The sequence below is a fragment of the Athene noctua genome, chromosome 1 (genome assembly GCF_965140245.1).
Source record: "Athene noctua chromosome 1, bAthNoc1.hap1.1, whole genome shotgun sequence".
NCBI classification, from domain to species: Eukaryota; Metazoa; Chordata; class Aves; order Strigiformes; family Strigidae; genus Athene; species Athene noctua.
In genome coordinates this window covers 72,721,673-72,745,415 of record NC_134037.1, presented here as the reverse complement: position 1 = coordinate 72,745,415, position 23,743 = coordinate 72,721,673, and the positions used below count along the sequence as shown (strand labels likewise).

At 37.8% G+C, this 23,743-nt stretch overlaps 1 protein-coding gene across 1 annotated transcript in view; it reads left to right on the top strand.

Moving 5' to 3' along the window:
* ESR1 (estrogen receptor 1) overlaps positions 1 to 23,743 on the top strand; it is a 163,476-nt gene that overhangs the window by 112,999 nt on the left and 26,734 nt on the right. The window contains 1 exon segment of the mRNA XM_074896545.1: positions 19,535 to 19,673. Coding sequence (XP_074752646.1) covers positions 19,535 to 19,673 — 139 coding nt within the window.

The following is a 23,743-nucleotide window of genomic DNA, read 5'->3' as shown; positions in this document are numbered from 1 at the left end:
TGATCCTCCTGGCAATAATTTACACAACTTAAAAAAAGGAATGGCTTGCAATTCCTGTAATAATATTTAGTAAACCTTTCAAAATACCTGCTTTAAAGCTTCTCCTCCCTTGACTAATGGGCTTGCAGTGGAGATTTGTAAAATGTTATTAAAAAACCCACCCATCTGCTTATCTGTTTAATCTATTGAAGTGATACTCTGACTGCTCCCCTGACTTCATAGAGGGAAAACAGAGAAAGCAAATAGATCTGCAACCAAAAAAGAAATGATAAAAAGCATCTGGATCTTACTCTGACTCAGTCCTGGGCCTCTTACTCATTCCCAGGGCTCATGCTGGAGGACAGTAATTTGTTGAGGGGCTCTTTGAAGCACAAGGGTCTGGTTGTTTCCTGTTCCCACTGCCACAGCAAGAACCTTGGGGTGTTGTCTACTCACTATCCCTGTCCTATTTCCTCTTCCAAGCCATAGTCTTTGAGCTTCATGCCCCACTCTTTTCCCAGGAATTTTCTGGCAGTGGGGATTACAAGAATATACTCAAACTGCGTCGCTTCATCTGCATAAATTTTCTATCAAGGAAAACAGTTAGGAAAGGAAAAGTAGTTAGAGAACCACTTTGAATCTTTCTTTAGAGAACCTTTGAGTGAGCTCAGATGTATATCCTTGCAACATTTCCTTTTTTATTTTTTTCATTTTTACTAGTTCAGGGTTTTTTTACAAACTCCTAAAGTAATTCTGTAGCTTTCCAGATTTTATTTCTTTGTCCAGAAGAAAGAGATTCTGAAGAACAAGTTAGGTGTTGATGCTGTTATGTGAGTGCATCTGCTTGTATCTCTTTTTAGCAACATTCTGTGGCCACAATTAAAATCTCTACTTCATATGTGAGATGATACTTCATTCAGAAGCATGGTAAATGTCAGTAATTCTTTCTAATATCACAAAAATCCAATGTTAAGAGTAATTCATAGAGAATGCTATATTGTCTTCTCATTTGCAGAGGTAGTTACTTTGCATAGAGAGATGATTGTCAAAAGCTATTGAATCAAGCATGTTATCCAACTGTCTAGCCTCCTTGAATTTAGGAAAGCTGCAGTAATTTATAAAAAAATACAGGATGAAATCGACTGTCTTTTACTTACATCGCATAACTGCAGTTGTTTTCTGTGCACAGAGCCAAAAAATGGCTGTGCCTTTCTTTTAAGCAAATGAGTTTCTGTGAAATCAGAGGTGAATGTATGTAACGTGCCGTGAAAATTCACTTTTTTTTCTTTTCTTCAGTTAAAGTGTTTTGTTTATTTAGAAAAAAAGGAAATATAGCTAACAGTATTCTTCATAACACTTGTCCAATAAATCATTAACAGTTTTGTTTTCCCAGAGAGCTCTTAGTTCTGTGTTTGTGGAAGTGAATAGTTCAAAAAGCAATTAATACAGCCATCCAAAGCCTTCCATTTATTATCTCAGCACAGTAATTATGTTCTTCTCTATGTGATTCTTTAAAACAACCTTTTGAGCTGTGAACCTCAAATATATCTCTTCATCTAAATATCCCTGAAGAGAGTATGTGCTGAAATTTAAATCCAAAGACAAACTTAGCCTGTAAATCTCTGTTTCTACAAGTATGTACATATCCAAATAAATTGATTAAGATTATGGAACTACTCCACATATGTAGAGTTTCTTATGTACACAGTGGTTTTAAAATCAAGACCTGAAGTGCTATTACAAGTCTGACTCAGTTCAGAACTTTCCAGAGTAAGAAATATTTAAATTCCAACTTTTTGAATTTTGGGGCTTCGCAGCAAGCTGTCTCAAAGAACAAATATCTTCAGTAACCAAAACTGACTTACTCTATGTAATCTTGTTTATCTGTTTGTCATAAGGTGACAGATGAGAAATAACACCCAACAGGTAAGGAAATAACATTCTTTTAGCAAGCACTGCTTACATATTGGAGTTCATTGGACATTTATTAACACAAGATTGTTTGGTAATAAATGTTTGAAGATTAAATTCTATTTGTCTTGGCAAACAAAGAGGCAAAAATGAGCATCCACAGTAATAATTTTTATACTTTTAGCCAAAGCTTAAGAAAATTAAATATTTAAACTGTAATATTTTATTTCTAAAAGAAATGATCCTTTCATGAAAATATTTCACGCTATTTTTCTTTAGCTGATAAGTAATTTACACTCTTGGATGAACATATCTGTCTTAGAGTCTTCAGCTATGCTGAACCCTGGAGCTTTCCAAGAAACGCTCGTTAATTTCCACTCTAAGTAAACAGTAAGTAATGATCCCTCCTGATTTATTTATTTCTTAAAATAATTTACAAAAAGAATATGCGATTGTTGGAAAGCACTGATGCGGTATGTATGTGCATGCACACATATCCATTGTTCCTTGTTCACATAATTCACATAAATTGGCCTTTTTACTTGATGTTTAATAACTTCAGCCCATTTCTTTTAGTTTCTCTCCAGTACTACATCTCTGAGCACAATCAGCTGTAATTCCAGTTTAGAGGTTATTTTAATATCGTATGTATTAGTTTTCTGTTCAAGTGAGTCATTCACTAAAGTCTCACATTAGATATATAGGAGTTTTTAAGATACATAGAAATAATTAGGAAAGATTTATTGCAGATTCTTCTGGATAGACTCTTATCCTGTCTGTATCACCGCAGTGGTGCATTATATGACACATCTGTTACGCAGCTCATTTGTTTTCTTTGATTATCTCTCCAGGAAATGAACTATGTGTATAAAGAGTATGTTGTTTTGTCTGTGTTAGATGTGGACTGCTGTGAATTTAAGCTAGTGAAAGCAAGTTAAAGCATATCCCACAGTGGAATGGGGAATGAGAAATCTGGGATTACCTTGTGCCTCCAGGAGGTCATTGTCAGCTAGGAGTAGCCATAAAAAAATACTGTCTTCTGTATTCCTTATGGAAAGTTCTGAGAAACATAGCTGTCCACCATGGTCTTCAAGCAGGGAGATGGAAGTGAGTTATTTACCAGTGCAGATCAGTGCAGACTCTGGGTCTAGATCTAAAGCTTCTTAAGCCTCTTGAAAAGAGTAGTTCTGAAAATGGGAGGAAGGAATCAAGATCTTGACTTCAACTCAGAGTCCTGCTCCCTTTCTCCACCTGAGAGGGACACTGCTCAGAATGTTGGGGGTACCCAGCAGTTCTCCTGGGTATCTGGCATTCCCTGTGAGCAGACTGACCTCAGAAAAAGAAAATGCATGGTGGCAGAAATTTCTGTGATTTTTGTCTCTGCAGCTTGAGGTTTTTGGTTTGGAGTTTGTCAGTTAATCCAGTAGGAAGTCATGAGACCCAGAATCAAGGTTAATATATAGACAAGGGGACAAGTACTGTTCAAAATCTCACTTAGACTCTAGAAAAAATGTGTTGTGTTCTCTGTTAAATTACATTCTGGAGTGTCTGAGGTGATTTAGAGAGTTAAAAATCAAGAAATCTCATTTTACTTGATTCACAAAAATAGGGAATGTGGCATATTAGGTTGATTAAAAAATTTCCAGACAATATTGAATCTTATCAATAGTCTAATAATGAAGCATCTTCTGCAACAGCTGCTGTCCCTCAGAAAACATGGCTGCAAATTATGAAGTGGCTATACAGGGTGCTGACAAGTAAGCCAAGTATTTACTAAAACATTGAAGAGCCTCTAACTGGGTATGTTCTTCGTATTAGAAATGACTGACCAGAATAAAGCTAAAATCAGAATATTGCTGTAGTAATAAAAATTAATATAGTAGTATTGCATGTCTGACCTAATTCAGAAATCTCCTTTGATTGCTACAAAGGTAGTATTTGTAGCAATACGTGAGTTTCACATACGTTTGTAGGACATACCTTTTGGGGTTGTAGTTTCACAGGTATTTCTTCCAGCTGTAATGCCAGCTAGAGCAGTTCCTACCTTTCTGCTTCCCCCTGGGCTGGAGCAGCTGTGCAAGTAGCAGGATTGATCTGGGTTAAAAATAAAACGTTTTTGTATGTGTGTTTTCTGTTGGCTATGACTTGGGTCAGTGAATTGGACTTCTCTAGTCCAATTCACTGCAATAGCTGAGCCAGCTGAAATGTGCGGGTGACAGTATACTGGGAATGAACGGGCGAGTATAAATAGGAGAGCGCTAGAAAGAAATACTTGTGTATCTGTACTGTCAATAGTAACATACAGCTCTAACTCAAACCTTTTTCTAATTTAATTTCTCTTTATTTCTACTTCAACAGAGAGGTCTTTTTCAGTCTCTCCTGTACAAAAGGCACAGATCTTGTAGTTACTGGTGCCATTTACAGCCTTTCTTCTGTTTTCTGAAGTAGATGTTGTACAGCTTCTACTTTGTATATTTCTGCTTGCTCTGTAATATGTTCTGTAATGTTATGTCAGAGCTGTGAGGGAGTGGAGAGTCAAAAGGCAGAGGAAGCATTGTAATTTTCCCCTCACTCAAGATACAATCTAGTTCATGGAGGGTCTGTAGTTTACTTCCATCCCTGGGGTACAAGAGACTTTATAGCCCAAGGAGGCAAAGCCTGGCTGTTCATTTACCTGTGCTATTCAGAAGATAGAGGAACGCTGAGACTTTCTTTTTGCTGAGTTAGCTTGTGATTGGTTGATTATTCTAGCGCATATTTTTCAGAAGTTTTGTCTATGTCTTTCAGGAAGGCAGCAGATTCTTTGGGAAATTCTTTGCACCATGTTTGCACTTTACAGGTAGTAAATAATGACCTGAAGCAACAGAAGCATGTGGCTGACTTTTTGGAATCAGCAGCTGATTTTTATTATTCTTCCGCAGGGTGGGATTTTGCAAGGTCTGTGGAAAAGGAAAGCTCTAGTATATTTTATTCAGCAATGCTGGAATTAAACACTGGTATTAATGGGTTAATGTCTCACACATTTTAAAAGCAGTATATATTGGTAGGTTCTCAGCTGACAGAGAAGAGCTGGCCATGAAAACCTAGCTTATTTATCAATGCTACCTGTGACTTCATTTTTTTTTTCCTACTCGGTATTCATATAAATACTGCTACGGAGAATCATTGGCTCCCCCCGAGTATACATGTAGGGTTATGTTCTTTTACACTGGGCCTTTTGGGAAGAATGGTGCTTTACCACTGGGAATCGCCAGTTTTGCTCCTGGCTATGCCAATGCCTGCCTGTGTTTGTTTTGTATAACTCTCTTATAATGTACTACAGTGTATCCATCCCTGAAGTGCTATCTCAGGACTTTATCTGCTGCATGGGAAAGCTGTGAAGCACACTAAATATCCCTGCTGTGAAACAAAAAAACCCTAATTTTAAGATTTTTTTTTTTTTTAATACATATAATGCTCATATGCTCCTGTTTTATACCTCTCTTCCCAAAAATGTGGCTTATATCTTGCAGAAGTTTTACATGCTACTTTGTCCAGGTGTTATGCAAAGCTATCCTGAGAAGTGGTCTTTGGTACTGCTAAGTATGTCTAAAGAAAAACTAATTATAACTAAGTCTTCAATAATGCAGCATTTTAAAATACATAATTTATTTGAAATCAATTATGTTTCCTATGTTGCTCAACTCTTTATTTTTGTACCTTTGTTTCCCTCCATGCATTTTTATTTTTTTTTAAGGGGCCACTTCTAGTCAAGTGTTCGAGAAAGATCCTGGCATTTGAATGAGACACTGCCAGGCAGCATAAATACATTTCCCTTACTGTCTTATTTCAGCAGACAGTTCAGTCAGAGTGCTCTTTTCTTTAAACTCCAGATGAGGTTTTTTGTACCTTCTTTATCAGTACTTGGGCTTCTGAGAGATTTTGGTAAAACTCCATCACTGTAGTCTGATGAATTCTGATCTGCTCTTCTTCAGCTGACAGTGAATAATTGTTATTACTTTCCAAGTAATTTGTGGAGTAACTTTTAAGTGCTGATTTCAAGTAGGTGGGAGACAGAGGAACCAGCTTGTCAGAAATTAATTTCAAATAATTCAATAATGGGATGTCAGAAGTAGTTCAGTGTAATACTGATGAGCTGGTTTCCCCCTTCTTAGCAAGCTGCCAGCCTGATGCTGTATCTCTTGGCTTCTGAGTCTCTCAGCAGATAGATAAAACCTGATGTTGGTAGGGTAGGACTACATGTAGGTGTGCTTGTAGATGCTTTTAAACATACATGAACTGTAGAAATATATAACAAGAACCCAGGAACCTTCTGGATATCATCAAATGTGGGTAACATCATTTGGGTAGCAGTAAGATGATATTTGCTGTCTCAGGGCTTCTCAATTGTTCAACCTCTGAGGACAGGAGCCTTCAGCCTAGAAAAGTCTTCTATATATGAACCAAGTTGTGCCTTGAGGGTCAGTATGGTGATGCTATTCATAAAATTGTCTCTGAGTCCATGTCTGAACTGTGTGAAGCAGCTCTATTTCCTGATCAAAGATAAGGTTTCATTCTCATCCATGAAGAGTCTGTCAAAATTGCATTTGCTATAGAGGTGAAAGAAAAAAGATAAAAAATCAGATTTTCTCTGTAAATGACAAAGATGAAAACTAATGCTTTTTACCAGTTTGAAAAAATATCAAATTATAATTCCAGGGGAAACTCGCTGAATATTAAGTTACACATTTTTCTTCTAATCTTTAATTTCTGCTGTTGTACTTATTAGAATATGTTACTATGATTTTTTTTTTAATGTAATGGGATCCTATGCAACTTTCCAGTCCTGACAAAAGATGACAGATAGAGTTATACGTCCAGATACTTTGTATGAGCTTGTACACTGTTCCAAAGCTTTTACAGAATCACAGAATCAACTAGGTTGGAAAGGAGCTTGAAGATCACCCAGTCCAACCATTAACCTAACACTGACAGTTCCCAACTACTACCAGATCCCTCAGCGCTATGTCAACCCGACTCTTGAACACCTCCAGGGATGGGGACTCCACCACCTCCCTGGGCAGCCCATTCCAACGCCTAACAACCCCTTCTGGAAAGAAATGCTTCCTAATCTCCAGTCTAAACCTTCCCTGGCGCAACTTGAGGCCATTCCCTCTTGTCCTATTGCTTGTTACTTGGTTAAAGAGACTCATCCCCAGCTCTCTGCACCCTCCTTTCAGGGAGCTGTAGAGGGCGATGAGGTCTCCCCTCAGCCTCCTCTTCTCCAGACTAAACACCCCCAGTTCCCTCAGCCGCTCCTCGTACGACCTGTGCTCCAGACCCTGCACCAGCTTCGTTGCCCTTCTTTGGACACGCTCAAGTTATTGAATGTAAACTCTCCTTTTTCGCTGTAAACTCTCCTTTTCTCCCTGAGTTGCAGGCAAAGCTCCCTGTTCAGCCAGGGTGGTCTTCTCTGTCGCCGGCTTCTCTTACAGCACCTGGGGACCGCCTGCTCCTGAGCCATTAACAATTCCTTCTTAAAGAGCGCCCAGCCTTCCTGGGCCCCTGTACACTTCAGGACCATCTCCCGGGGGATCCTGTCAAGCAGGTGCCTAAACAAGACAAAGTCAGCCCTTCTGAAGTCCAGGATGTCAGTCCTGCTTCCCCCTCTCCTGGCCTCTCTAAGAATAGAGAACTCTATTATTTCATGATCGCTGTGCCCTAGTCGTCCTCCAACTGCCACATCATCCACCAGTCCTGCTCTGTTCACAAAGAGGAGATCCATCAGGGCACCTTCTCTGGTCAGTTCACTCACCAGCTGCGTCAGGAAGTTGTCTCCTACACATTACAGGAATCTCCGGGGCTGGTTCTGCTCTCCTGTGTTGTATTTCTAGTAGATATCTGGGAAGTTAAAGTCACTTTCATTTTCCATATGTCTCCATCAGAGTTTTGTGAATAATTAATTTTTTCGTTTTGTGGCAGATCCAAACATTAAAAAAGGATCATTTTCAATAATACAAAATTACATTTTTTAAACTTTTTGACTGATAATAACTTTTTCAGGTGAAATGAAACATTCAATATCAAAGAGTAGACTTCAGTAAGTTTTCATATATTTTAGTCACCTGTTTAAAATGAAAAGACAAATTTGGAAAAAGGAGTCCTAGATTTTCAGGAAGTTTAGGTCTTTTTCACAGTGCTGAGTAGGAATAGGTGCCTGGTGGAGTGCTGAAAAGCTGAAAGATGAGGTATCTGAGAGGGACACTCTGTGTTCCCTGATAGAAACCAGCCTGGTTTTATTTGTTTATATTCATTTTGTGAAATCTGACATGTTCTCCAGAGTGTTTTATACTCATCAACCTGTAACTTTCCAATATCAAATGCTTTGTCAGAGGGCTTTCAACCAGCTCTAGTGTCAGCATGTATCTCAGCAGGTGGTATAGGAGCTTCAGTACAAGGTGGTGGTTCTCCAAGTGCAACACCCATGTTTTGTATGCACACCTGAGCCTGGACCATGCAACATGAAGCAGTTTCCTTAGGTGCCAGAGGCTTTGCAGATGCAAGGTGCCTTGGATTTGTTATCCATTGAAGGAGAGTGTGCAAGAAAAGGGGCTTAAGTGAATGATGTGTTTTCTGGAAACGAGCTGCTTGCTAACTTACTAGATTTCCCTGGACAAGAAAATGAATATGAATGGACAGCTGCATTCCAGTGACTTGCTTTTCTTTGCTCTGTCATATGATGACCCTCCCACACAGCTGTTAAAGTGTCTTGTTGTTATAGTGGTTAAAGGAAATTGCTGCAATTAATTTTGCTGTCTTTCTTCTCTTTGATGTATTATTACAATTTCTTGGTTAATTTTTCAGAGATTGGGTTCTGTTCAAGACTAGTCATGTAGGGGTGAAAAGAATAGGAGGGAAAATAAATATTTGAGCCTTATGTATATGTGCTTATGCTTCTGTTTTGGTATAGGTGCCAACCAATCTACTGAACACAAAACAATACATATATGTACATAGTTTCTGTTACTCACATACAGGTGCAATAGACAAAAATAAGACTTCTCCAATAGTGAACAATCTGAAGAAGTAAAATGGATGCAGGTGCCTTAGTCAACCTAGTTTTATTTCCTAATGACTATAATGAATGACCGGTCCATGAACTCTGAGGTTATGCTTCATTTCTTGGGTACAGCACGTTATGTTCTAAGCAATTTCTATTTGTAATCTTGAAGCAGCTTTAATCTTCAAGTTCACTACAGACTTGACAGTTTTTCCCTCATTTCCTTGGGTTGCAAAATCCTCTTTTCTGTTAGTTCCAGATGCTGCTGCAGGGAAAGTTAATTGGTTCAGTGGTGAGTACAGTATATCCTGGGATGGAGTAGACTGTGGAGCAGAAAGCTTAGTGCTTTGTTCACTAGATTTTATGAATGAGGAAGAGGAGACGGTAGCCCTCCCAATTTCATCACATGGAAGTTGTTACAGTCGAAAAAGGTGTTCAATTCAAAAGTGTCATTTCTCAAGCTTCTAGGCGTGGGTGGAGACATAAATTGAAATGATGAAACTTTAATTCGTAAAGACATAAGTAAAATTATTGGATATAATCAGAAGAATAAAACCCAGGATTTTAGAGACATTCAGAAAGAATAGGGTTAATAATAATTAATTTCAGCCTATAATTATTTCAGTAAATAAAAAATGTTAGTTCAGAAGAGTGACTGAAGCTGATTACTATTTGTATTACCTTGCCAAGGTAATTATATCTGTCTTCCAAAATGTTCTTGTCTGTGTTATGATGACCTTCAAGTCTTTCATATAGCTCGTATAATTAATGGAACAAAAAGGATAAAAAATGGAACAATGGAGATATTTTTATACCATAACATTTGTGGAAAAAATGAGGTGCAGAGAAGAAGAAGTGAGCTCCCTCTGGTAGAGTAGGTCTTCAGGCTCACTTCAATCGAGTTTTGTTTGCTTGCCACCCCTATCCTGCCACCCATATGGCCATTAGGCTGTGAGACTTATCTGCATTGTCTTTGTCCATCCACCCTGCGTTTTTTCAGAGCCTTCCTTCTCTGGCATGGTCTGACTCCTGGGGCTGCAGTGAAGGCCAAGCTGCCCAAGCCAGCTTTGAGCAGGTTTGCAGAGACCTGAGCAAAACACCTCCCACCTTGTTGCTCTCACTGATACCATTAAATACTGCCCAATCCAAAGTGCCTTTGCCAACTCAAATGCTGATGAAAATAGTAAAAGTATGTAGTAAATGCATGTGGGTGCACTCTGTAAAAGAGGAAAACAACTGGGAATTCTCATAGGTTATCTTATGCTTTAAAATTCTCCCCTGATAATTGTGTATTGAAGCGACCATTTCAAACTTCACAGGGACATGCTGGGGTCATTTAAAAAAGCTGTGAAAGAGTCTACTTCAGTCTGCTTCCTTTTTCCCCCTCGAGTGACTATGTTTGCTTAAAAATTATGATTGCTTAAAGAGTGATTGCTTAAAGAGACCTTTGGCCTCAAATGATTTTTCTCAACAGCCACAAAACCATCACTTATTTACATTTGATTTAGGCTGTGATTGGAGCACAGCCTGGTACTTTAGTAAGGAGGTCAAACAAATGCTGAAAACCTCATGCTCTCTTGGATGCAGCTGAACATACAAAAAAATCCAAGTCATGATGGACATGAAGTCTTGGCGCAGGTTTATACAAAGTGTAAACCATCCAAGGTGGTGGGTGCACCCTAGCTGCCCGTCACTCTCCTTTCACGCTCTTCCTTCTTGCTGGGTTATTTCATCAGTTGGCTGCACACTTAAATCAGCAAAACAGACCAGGAGAGTAGAGGCCCTGGTTGGGTGGGGAGGGAAAGGACGGGGAAGAATGAGGTAGAGAGCACAACTTGTATTTATGAGCATGTCTTCTGAGTTTGTAAAAGTCAGGCAAGAATGCATAACCAGCCCCACAAATTATTTTAGCTGGATCTGCTTTTGATGAAAAGTGTTTTGCATAGCAGTGACCTCTTACAAAAATGACAAATTAAAAAAAAAGACCCTTCAAACCTGCTTGCAGCTGGCCTGAGTACTGGTATAAATTTAGCATAATGTAATTAACTGTTTGTAGAGACAATAAAGAAAAGTTGTATTACTTCATACTATGTGTTTTAGTCAGCAGTTAGTATGTTTTGCATAGTATCCTTCTTCACCTGTGCTGTGAAAGTTTCAGAGGACACCCTTCAAAAGAAAAGCTCTCACATGCAGCTGATGGTCTGTTCCTACACTTGTAATCACTGGGAAAGGCTGCCATAGTCCTGTTCTCAGTACACAGACAATGTCCTGTGCAATTTATTTTCAAGTCTGAACTCCCTGAGAAATAGCACAGCTCTCAGTGATAAAAGAACCATAAAGTAGCAACTTGCATTTGCAAAAGCGTAGCCTGAGTCTCAGATGTCTGGATTACAGTCGAGGGATGAATGATCATTAACGTGCTTTAAATAACTGCTATATAGTGCTGCAGGAATTTGTTATGTAATAATGAACATCACTTTTTGTTGATCATTTGAAGTGCTTGGTTTTTGTACAGAAAAAAATATGTCTTCCTTTTTTTAAAAAAAATATCTTGATAAACTTTCGCTAGCAAACTGGCAGGCAGCCTTCTCTAGCAATAATTTTATACAGTAGTTGTTATAATTAGTAGTAAGATTTGTTGTTATTTTAATAACTTTCAAAACTGCTCGTTTAAAGGGGAAAGAAAGCTTAGGTTTAGGATTTTTTTATATAGGCAGTCACCTTGCCTAGATTAGTGAGTGTTTTGAAACTAATTAAGAATTAATGCTTGTTTAGCTCTCTGCATCCAGGTTTTCTGCTCACACTCTAAACAATCCCATGCCCCCCCCCCCGATTTAGTAGGGCTTTCTTTCCTTTTTCTCTTTAAGAAAAGTTAAGTTGCTTCTATTTTTTTTTTAGCTTTTTACTGATTTGCAAGAAACAGAGCTTTGCGCTTTGAGTTCAAGGAGGCTTCTCCGCCCCAGAGATCTTTGTGGCTGAAAGGACTAGAGAGTGTGCTGAGAACCTGCCACACCTCCATCCTAATTCTGCCTCCTCCTGGATGATGCACTTAACCTCTCTGTGTTCTATCTATAAAATACATTTAATAATACTTAATGGCTTTACTGCCCTTTGAAAATGTAAAGTGCTATGTGAGTGCCGATTACTTTTATTATGTTCCCTGATGGAAGACCTCAATGTATTTGTGTTAACTGGTACGGCTAATGCACTTTCTGGAATAATCTTTGGTTAACAAAGTGAAACATTTTCAAAATAAAAACTATGTTTTAGTCAAGGCAGACACAGTGACATGCAAGGAAAGTCAGGACATGAAAGCACTTAGCTTCATTGGGTAAGCGTGTACTGTGTGACAGCCACAGGCTTAGGCCACAGCACAGCCCAGTTTATCTTCTCCAAGCTGCGTCTGTTCCAGGGAGAGCACAGTGAGGAAGAAACCTCGAGCTCTGGACACATGGCCTGACCATCCACCAGCATAGGACATATTTTTCCCAGGCACTCAAACTCTGCAGAATAATTTGCTCAGGCTGCTGTTCAGTGAGAACTCACTGTCCCAAACACTCACAGGAGCACTCCAAAGTGAGGGGCTGGCTCCTGGGCTGGCTGTTCCCACAGCCCCCCTGGGCCAACGTGTCAGGAGCAGTGCCAGCCAAGCTGGTGCTGGGCTGTGGGCTTCTGATGTTTCTCTCGGGTAAGACAGCAGTATTTCATAAAAATGTGGCAAGGGATTGTCAGGAGAAAAGAATGTATGTCTGACCAGTGATGATTATCTGTCACTACCCCTGAAGTGTTTTCACAGCCTTAAATCCAGATTGTGCTTGGTGCAAAGTATTGACTTTGAGTAGATCAGCTTCCACTTGGCTAACTTCTTTACAAGCTGGCTTAGCATAGGAAATTTGAAATAGGATAGCATATATTAGATCTGATGTATGCAGGGTACATCAAGTTGTAGTTTAGACTGGTGTGTACCTGAAGAGGGAAGGAGAGATTCCTGTCCTGAACAAGGCATTGGCTATTTGGACCAGAAATGGCCTCAGGAGCTTTTTAGTCTCCTCATCCTGAAGGTAGGGACTGGACAGGCCTGAAAAAGTATGCACTTTTTGCGCCAGCAGAAAGCATTGAGTGAAGTCATGATAACTACACATTCCTGGAAAACAGTTGAAACGGTTGTCTTTTACCTAAGAAATCCATTTTGGAATTGTCTCAGTGCAGCTTCTAGGTGGAAGCCGAACAGACCAGCTCCTAGAAATGGGATCTGAAAGAAAAGCAACAAATGTGATATCCCTGCAGCGTCCCACTCTGGGGACAGCATCAGGTGGGGAGTTTGCCTGGGGCAGTGCATCCATCAAACCATAAGACAGGAGTCCTGAGGCTAGCTCGGGGGGGATGGAAACCTCCCATGGGGTTGAAGGGCGAAAGCTTGCTTGATCTTGACTTTTGGTACAAATACAGATCATGATCTTTCTGAGTTTCTGGCTCTTTACCAAAACCCCAAACAACCCTAACCTGTATTATGTTTACGCCTGTAAATTGTAATTGTTATTTTTCAGGAAGAGGTTTAGAAACATCAGAGCTGAAAAGGGCAAATGTGAAGTAAAATTTTTAAAAGGAATTAACAGTAATTAAAGGCAGATGCTTCTCTCTCTGATCTCATCCCATTTAATTTCTGACAGACTGTTTAGGCTTAGAGGAGACAGTGTATAAATCTGGAATGGTATTCTTCTATATTATAATCATACATGCAGTGAAAATAGAGAATTCTGAAGAGCAGAAAGTATTTAGAGGCTCTTACAATTGTGCCACTTTCTCTGTGTTTGCCTTTCAGACTTTCCTCCCTCAAACTCAGCAACTCACAGCTAATTTTTTTCTCACTCCACTTACAGACACAAAAGTAATGTCTCTTTAAAAAAAAAAATATTGAGACTACATTTTTAGCAAAATGTTTGGATTGAAAATGTTAGATTTTAGAGATTTTTTATCTTCAGTCTTCAAAATTGGTCTTGATTTAAAACACTGGAGTTATGAAAACAGTTAAGCCAATATGTCCATGTCATACTTTAAATGCCCTCAGGAGGGAGAACTTAATAAAAGTTTCTTATAATTTTGGCCTGAAGATCTGTGGAAAGAAGTAGGAATGAGTGGCAATATAGAGATAGCTGTGTTAATACTGAAACGCATGAAAAACAGTGTTTGTGATTCTCTGATTCGCTTGTCCTTGGACTCTGTTTTGCCATGCTCTTGTTGTGTACAGACAAGGCTATAGTCAAGGTGCAATTAATTTTTAGCCACTTAGCTTCTAGCCACCTTATAACTAAGAGATTTCAGGACTCTGTCTTAAATGTTGAAGAGACTGAGTGATCCATGAAAGTTCAGATCAAAATGTCATCTTATGTGTTTAGATAAATGCGTAGATGCTGTCTCACCTCTGCTTGAAGTGAAGAGGTTGGGCACTGAGCTCGTGGGAATACAGCAAGCCCAGATTTCCCATCTTGATCAAACAGTGGTGACTGAGCTATTGGTCCTCCAATGTGCTTTAGGTTAGGAGAAACAGATGCTGTTTTTCCTCTTCCTGGCTGTTTCTTGCGAACAGAACTTCCTGTAGGAATTATTTTTCTGTTTGTCTGTTTCATCTACATAGACATTTTTGTCTATATAAACCTCTCTTAATGGTTGCTAACTATTAGATTGCAGCACTCATCATTACTTCCCTGCTGTCTTTGCCAGCCTAATTAGTGTTTTGTTCCAAATGTGGTCTATTACATGACCGTTGCATAGCTGAGATACTGTATTGAATTGTAAATAACAGCCTTTTCCTGTGGTTGTTGCCACTTCTAAATACACTGCATTAAGATAGAAAAAATAGTGGTTCATCTGTGCAAATTTAAGGCATACAATGTAGGAATGTTCTGATTTCCCACAATATTTTTATATAGTACAATATCCTATATTTTTTGCTATAGGAGATATTATAAAAATTCCTGTTGCTATCAAGTAAAAGACTTTCCAGACAAGCAGCAGGAAAGACCTAACCTTTGGAGTTCAATAGTTAGGCCTGTGTTGTTCAGCATATTCAAAAATTAGCTGAAAAAAAAGGTGTGAATGATGGTGATAAAAATTATGGATGACATTGACTGACATAGTGAAAACAAGAGTAGACTGAAAAACTGTGTGGTCATAGTCTCACTGTCCCTGAAAGAATATAGTTGAACTGGAAAATGCTCTGAGAAGATGAGTTCAAAGATGAACAGGATAACTTTCACATGAGGAATGACAGAATATACTAAAAATGTTTGGAAAAGAGAAGATTAGCAGTGAGATGATGACCTAGGGAATGACGGTTTTTCCAATAAAATAATGAGCTGCATCAAATGAAAGTAAGAGATATTTTTTTCAGAACAACAGGATATTTTTTTTTTTCCTAGTGTTAATTTAGAGTGTGAAACTCCTTACTCAAGCATACTGTTTCCAGAGTATATAAAAAAATCTGAAGCAGATTAAATGCCTAAGTGGGTTCAAAAAGCATCTGGACAAACTTGGAGGAAAAAATGTTAAGGGACATTAAGGACAAAAAGGCCATCTTTGGCTCTGGAAGTCCCTGAGCCGCATACCACTGGAGCCTGAGAAAGCTTTCTGTAGAGACGTATGTTTGTCCTGCTGTATGTTTTGCCATAAGCATCTGGTATCAATTGCTGTTGTAAACGGGATAGTTTGCTAGATGGACCTTTGATATTGCTTTCAAAACTTTTTACTGCCTTTGCTCTACTTTCCTTCAAAGCACCTGGAGACAGAATCATTCTTTATAGCACACCATTTATTATCTTGCAAAAACTGACTGAAATTCATGTCTCAGGTATACACCATGGTAGTTAAGACATATGGTATAAACATACAGGTAGGATTACAGTTGGATCAGATTTAAAAAGAAGATTGCTTTATCATTTATTGTGTAAAGACAAATAGTCTGGACACCTTGTAGTTGTGTTTTAACAATATTAGAAGAACCTGCAAAGTTATGATAATAAATGACCCCCAAATGATAGTAAGTACCTGCTGGAGGACTTACTGTTGTAGGATTAAATCTGCAATGACACTGGATACTGGGTCTCAGACAATGTTAATTGCTAGAGAAATTGTTTTTGATAAAATGGAAAGCTATTTATTAGGTCAAAAGTCACTAAGGAAAATGATGAATTTATTAGTTTCAGAATATTTGATTGGTAAAATTTGACATACATATGTATATGTTGTTGGTCATTTCAGAGGACTGCAGGGTTCACAATTTATGTTACAGTAGCAATAAATGAAAGCCATCTGAACTTTGTTGTTCCTTACTGAGACCAACCAATCTTCTGCATAAGCCAGTTCTCTGTTGTTGGGGGTATATGCTTTACATACTACTACTTCCAGCAGCCCTTGTGTTCCTTCATGGCAAGCATTCCCCTTTGGGCAACTGGCCAAACTCCTGGTTTACAAAGAGATTTGCTCATACCTGTTGTAGGTGTTGGCTGCCTTCCTTTTTTAGGGTGGTAGGGTCGTACAGTTTTGGATTCCCAGGTCTAATGTCAGCTCTAGAGAGTCATGCTTGACAAAATAGGGCTTTTTATAGCTTTTTATCCATGGACTCACTGCTGCTTCACAGTGTCTTTTGTCTGGAAGAGAGAGATTTGTATCATATTGTCATGGATGCAGCCCATACTGCTGCTTTATATTAGAAATGATAATCAGTTTAGTTTGAACATTACCTTTTTGCGTTCTACACATAACATAAATTTATTTGCCACCTACTCTTAGCTCGAGTGCTCAGAAGACCTTTCTAGCTTTTCAGAAGTTCAGATTTCCATATTTATACAAGGGTTTGTGGAACAATTATTGTGTTCTTTGTTGGCAGTCACTCAAAAATACTGTTAATTTATCTGTATATGAAAGAGGGATGTGTCATAAGGTCATGCAATTGGCCAGTATGGTGTATGGAGTCAGATGTAGGTTATATCCATAAGCTGCAATTAACTTAGCAACAGTGAATTGAAGGTCTTTTTTCTTAAAGCACAGTAACCAAAAGTTTAGAATTCAAAAATACTTTTTCTTTCAAAACTTGCCATCATTAAAAGGGCAGTGATGTCTGAGAATGCGGTGCACATCTACATACAATTTTAGTGACATTAAAGTGCAGCATGTTCTGAGTGATGAGGTGACTAATGATTTATCATTTAATTTAACCTTCTGTAACATTATTCTGAATTAGCTTGCTTGAGCAAGAGTATGTCTTAAAAATAATAATTAAATCTTGATTAATGTTTCTAATGATAGCAAATTCATGGAAACTTAGTATGTTGCTTAGATAATAACAACTTTTGTTGTTAACAGTGGCCCCTCATTCCCAGTCCGACTTGGAGCAGGATTAGCTTCCAGCATGGACTTCTGTTTGTTAGGGCATTGCCTTTTGTAATGCGGTTCTCTTTTGCTTTAAGTATTTACCTATTGCAGCCCTTTAACCCCTTTAGTCTATTTAGCTTCACAGAGTAACTAAATTCCTCTTACTTCTCACTAAAGGGCATGTTTTTCAATGCTTTATTTATTTTGACATTTCTCTGTCATTCTGTTCAACTTCTCATCCCGCTTGAAGAAGTTCAGGTAACACAGAAGTAATTTAATTTCCTTACTCTCTTAGAGTTTCCTTGGCTTTTTATAAATTTCCTCATCTTTATTAGATGTAGCTTCCCACTGGAAGCTCAAACTGGGCTGATTTTTCTCCATCATTTTCAAGTCCTCTTCATAGCTGCTACTGTTTCCATCTTGTATATATGCTTAATGTTCTTGGTTTTAAACTTATATCTAGATTTTTTATGATGAAGCTAGTGAGTGATTTAGATTGCTTACATTACCAATCTGCTTTTTGCATTATTTCCCACATGCCATCATGATGTCTAAGATAAAGAAGTAAATTGTATGGCATTCCTTTAGAAATACGTCAGTGCAGTTCAGTTCATTACCCTTTTGCCATTATGTATGGAGATGTGTCATTTAAAATATTTTAATTCAGTTAATCATCTGTTACATGTTTTTAGGAAGTCAAATGTCTTGTAGAACTCTGTTTCATCAAAACTATTATTTTTATCAACTAAACTATAATGTCACCTAAAAAACCATCAAGGTAATTTGATAAGTTTTTTATGAGTTACAGTTGATGTGTATTATTATATTACAGACTTCTAAACCTGCATTAGTCAAGGTTTGAGTTAGCTGTTTTGTTATAGAACCCAAAGTAGATGTCAGGCTGACAATAGAAATAATACTGTCCAACAACACTAACACCTCTTAAACTGTGGACTCTAAACCAGTTTTCTTTTTCATCCTAGTTTTTTGAAATTTCCTTAACTTCAGTGAAATTAGAGTTAATATTCCAGACAGCAATGACAGACAGACAGTTGGCCAATCCTTTTAGGGCTTTTTAATGCAAAGTATTCATGTTCAGGTACTTTAAAAGATGTTAGCATTGTTGGGCAGTATATTTCTATTCTCAGAGCAGGCTAACAAAACATCGCTCCTCTACAATACTGGTAAGGTAATTGATGAGATTTCTTTTTTACTTTCTCTCTTTAATTTTGGGCAGACTACCTAGCCTCAGTGCAATCTGAAATTTTGTATGTGGGGATGGAGAAAAATATAGCTAATAAAAAGACTGGGCTTAAAAAGGAGTTTTGAGAATAGATGTAGTAAAAATAAAGACCAAGACAGTGCAGAGAACAAACCAGAGCATTGTGGCATCCAGAATATTGTCGAATGAGCAGAGTTTTACAAGAAAGTGAATTGTCACAGTTGTAACAAGTTCAGTTTTACTGCAACAATCAAAGCAATCTGCTGCAGAATAATGTGCAGCCACGTGAAACAATGGCACTATAACTGACTGCACTGATTGCAGACTTCAGACACCACATGGGGACTTGTGCCCCTGCGTTGCTGTTGTATTCTTCAAGCATAGATAAAACTGCTATATTATTATGTGTTGTCATACTAAGGCAATACTTAACAGGAAACATGGTGTTTATTGTTTGTTCTCCATATATAGTTAGCAGTTTCTGCCAATTTTATTCTTGAGTGCTGTAATCAATGCTTTGTAGTTAAGAATGTTGCTCTTTTAACTTTCAGCTCTATTGTTTGAGGCTGTTCAGTGACTCAGGCAAATGCCATTACATCAGTCTGTGAATTCTGAAAGTATTTTTGCATTTGGTAATAATGGAAAAATACAGGAAAAGACAATTTTTTTTTTTTTTTCCCCCTCAATAGTTACCACTTTTGTAAAGTAGCATGGACTGAAACTGTCTCAATTCTAAATTGTCTAGAGGTCTTGCCCTGTTCTTGGGGTAGGGTACAGCCAGGAGGACGCAGCCAGGGGCTAGAAAGTGCTCACTGTTCTGTAGAATGGAACCACAGTGGATATAATAATAGGCAAAGCTCAGCCCCAAATCTAAAGAGAACAAATGTCTGTTTTATTGCTTTTTCTTCTTTGTTATCCAGCTCCAATGCACTTTTTAACCTGATTCTCTGAATAATGTTGTTCTACTTACAAAACTGGAGTATTTTTTTACTGTCTCCTATTTATTCTTTCAGGATTTGTGGATTTAACACTCCATGATCAGGTCCACCTGCTGGAATGTGCCTGGTTAGAGATACTGATGATTGGCTTAGTCTGGCGCTCCATGGAACACCCAGGAAAGCTTTTGTTTGCACCTAACCTATTACTGGACAGGTCAGTCTGCATGTTGCTGTGGATTATGTTATTTTATTTCTACTGCAATGAGATTAATATTTAGCCAATTAATAGTCACCACACTGATACTACAGTTCAAGAGTACTTCATAAATTAAGCGGGGTTATAGTAGGTGAGACTCAATTGCAATCTTATTTATTTGTAGAGAAGACATTGTTTGTTTGTTTGTTTGTTTTTCTCCTGAAAACTGGAGTCAAATATGTAAAACACACACAGCTTGCTGCCCTAAACCTTTTCTAGCCAATCTTGCTCATATGCTATAGGTGTTTCTAAGTGAGAGGAAAAAATCTGCATCTGTGCCATACAACATCCTGGATTTTAAGTGGCATTCTTCAGAAATAAAAGCAAGAAGACTGATATTTTTTTTAAAAATGTGTATTCTAGCTATCTTAATGCAAACTCAAGTTCTCTTTTTTTCCTAGTCATGAAAAACTTCAGCCTTGTGAAAGAGTGCCAAGAGAAAATAACCAGTAAGCAGGGGTTTTGGCAAATGATGGGCAAATCTAGAAAAAGTTAGGATAGAGTCGTCCTACCTATTGATAGTCCTCTTTAGTTGAAGACTATCGCCCAAATAGCAGAGTTTGCAGGAGAGAGCTTATGTGTGCACACTGGTCACTTCAGTGCAGAGTTTGACATCTTGGTCTAAATAGAAGGTGGAGGAAGAGCTGAACTGAGGAGACAAAGTATGTGGTGTGGCAGCTAAGAGCTGGGCAAGCTTCTGATCCAATCACGTAGCTGCATGGGCAGTGAGCTACAGAGGGATGGCAAGAAAAAAATCAAGGGCAGTGACTTCAACTACTGCAACCATTAGCTGGGTGAATGAATCAAAAGTCTTATGAATAGAAAGGTGTCGTTTGAGCAGCTTACTCTGTTAACTGTGGGATACTGAGTTTTCATTTGCATTTGTAAAGTGTAAAGTGTTAATTTAAAGTTTAATAAAATACAAAAAATGATGCCTAACAGTATAAAATATATTATTTCATAGGACTAGAGGGGTATTTATTGCCTTAGGAGAAACCCTATTCCACTTGTGGAAGCACATGATCTGTTAGCTATGGAATATTATGTATGAAATGCATTCTCATTTTGTGTACAGAAAAATATCTGCTTCCCTAAATGTTAGTCTTCTCAAGAAAACACATGGTTTTAAAATAATTTCTTAGTGCACATTTACTACTGTAGGAAAGTAAGCATAGCATATTACTGAAAACTACTATAAATTGCAATATAGCTTCCAAAGACCTACCCATCTGTTTCACATTCCATAATACAGGTTGTGAGAAAAAAATTAGAAATGGAAGAGCAAAGTTGGAGTAACATTTTATTTCCTCTTAGCTAAGAAAAACTAGGGAGATATCTGAAACTTCGGTCTTTCTCAACTAAAAATCCCTCTGCTCTGAATAAAATGGAGGCTGAGCGGTTGATTCACACAGTTTAAGCCAAGTCTGCTGGATAAAAGAAAACAATTGCATGCAACTGGAACCATATATTACTTTAGGGCTCAAAAATCAATTAACTTCATATTCAAAACAGACTGTTTTTTTGATTTTCAAGCACGACTATGTCTAAAAATGTAGATCTATTACATCTTCTAATTTTCAAATTATAAACATGTTTCTAAGGCATCACATACTTGCCTAGGGGTATTTACTGAAACTAAATTAATAAATTACTTGACTCTGGGGAGCACTGCTATGCTAATTAGTTAACTGACTGCTGATTTACTAGTTAATTAATGCTAACAATAGTTTGATGTACTAATCTGATTTAGGCAAATTGCCTGTTGAGAATGTTGTAGAGCCAAAGTATATTGTTAGATTTGAAAAGGCAGGACAGAGACTGATTTAACTCAATGGAGCCCTTCCGCTGCATCAATTATTTGGACAGATATCACAAGAGTGCAAAAATTGTTTGATGCATTATTGTTGTTGATCTAAATAATGAAATCATCTGACTGAATGGCTAAAATGATGGAAAAGATGGATGCTGTAGTACAATTTCCTTTCATTTGTTCTTCTCTCCTTACCCTTCAGTGTGTTCTTTACAGGATGCTCCTTTTCAGTGTTTTCATCTGCAGCATTCTGTCCTGGATCCCCATCATGCCTTCCCTGTTACTTGATCTATGGGGTTAACAGCATTTGCAAATATTAATTTAGCTACTCTCTATAATCCAGAATCACCACCTACAGATGGTAAAACCTAGTTGTTTCTCTAACCTGTGTTCTTCTGGACTTAGCGCAAATCTACTATTATTAATATTGAGCTTTACCACATTTTGTGTATGCCTCTAGCTCTCTCTGATCATTCTGTGGCAGACACCCTCTCTGATTTGCACATCCCTTTCGTTTTTCACATTCAGGCTTCTCCGGTCTCTAACAGATTCTTTCTGTCTAGAATCTTGGAGATGTTTGTATACATCTGTACAGAAAGCATCGGGTCACGTCACATTTTGTTATGCAAGTTTTTTACCTTTTGGCTAGATAAATACAGTCTTTTCTTGTTCATATCTGTCTGAAATGACATCAAAATAACGTTGTGACTTCGCTCTTTTTTTGAACAAATCTGATTTTTCTTCTCTCAGCTCAGTCTTCTTACTTGGGTCATATTAAACATGATCTTGTCCTGTCTCTGAAGATTTTTTTGAGACTGTCTTTTCTTATTCAGTGAGAGTCTAGTTGTTACATTTTCAAATAAATACCTCTATAATTTTCTATGTAACAATTCATACTTGGAAGACTCCTTGAAAATATCTGTAAAGCAGCCCTTTGTTACTAATTTTAAGTTCCTTCTTAAAATTTTGCTTTGTCTATAAAAAAAAAATTACACGACAATTAAGCTGCCGTATGTGTAGACTACTGCCTTCTGTATGGATGTCTTTCATCACATTATCCCTTTCTATTCCCACTCTGCTGTGTAATTAGAAAGGGTATTCTGTGGGGTAATGCACCCTTTCTTATTCTGTTAATGTGCTATCTGAACACTTGGGTCTTGGTTCAAAATCAGGACTTATAGCAGTCTGCCAGTTACATGTAGCTGGTATATTTTTACATTGTATAATCGATGCTATTAAAAAAGCTCAAATGACAATAATTATAGATTAGAAAAATAGGCCTAATCAGTAAATACAATGACACACTCACAGTGCTTGCAATTAATATACAGTACCTGATACAATCAGAGAAATCCCCGGATAAATGCAAATCTTTTATATTTTGTTTTTGAAAATTAGTATCTTGTATAAGGCAAATCTAGAAGTAAAAGCTTAAGTTTCTAATGGGACAAACCAGATGTTTCCTGTTTGGAGGGTTCCCAAGAAACTAGATCTTAAAAATGTCATTAGACCAGGGCTGAAATTTGTCAGGCCTGACAATAGACTGTTTATAAGTTTGAGGAAAATGTAATATTTCTTCAGGAATAAGGAAGTCATATTTTATTATATTTTTAAAGGATTTGTTGCATTCAAATATCATGTGGATCAGATATTACTCAAGGTTTTGAAACATAGTTGTAAAGAAACTTATGGTAGAAATAACTGAACTGCTGATTGTGGTGGATGACTTCTCATCTGAAATATGGGAAATGTAGTGCTGTGTTTTCAAAGGGTGGGTAGAACCTCTGCCCAGGAAGGCTGGTGACCATTGTAAGGAAAATGATGGAATACCATCTAAAGAGAATTGACTGAGGTGTGAATAAACACGACATAGTGGTAAAGAGTCACAGTGCATTTTGTAATGGGAAGCTGTGTGTCGTGAATATACTGGTCTTCTTTGAAGAAATTAAAAAGTGGATGAGGGGCAACTTGTTTGATTTCCAAAAAGTATTAAACAAGATCCAAATTTATGTAGACAAATGTAAATTGATGCATATAGAAGAATAATACTAATTCATAAACTGCATTCTGAGTTGAGCTTTCCATCTCACTGTAGTCAGTTCTATGGAACCAGCAGTTCTTTGCTCACCAGCAGTTGAAAAGTAAATAGACTGCAGTTTTCCCCCCAAGAATCATTGCAACATGAAAAAGAAGTAGTACAGATCATTCTGATTCCACT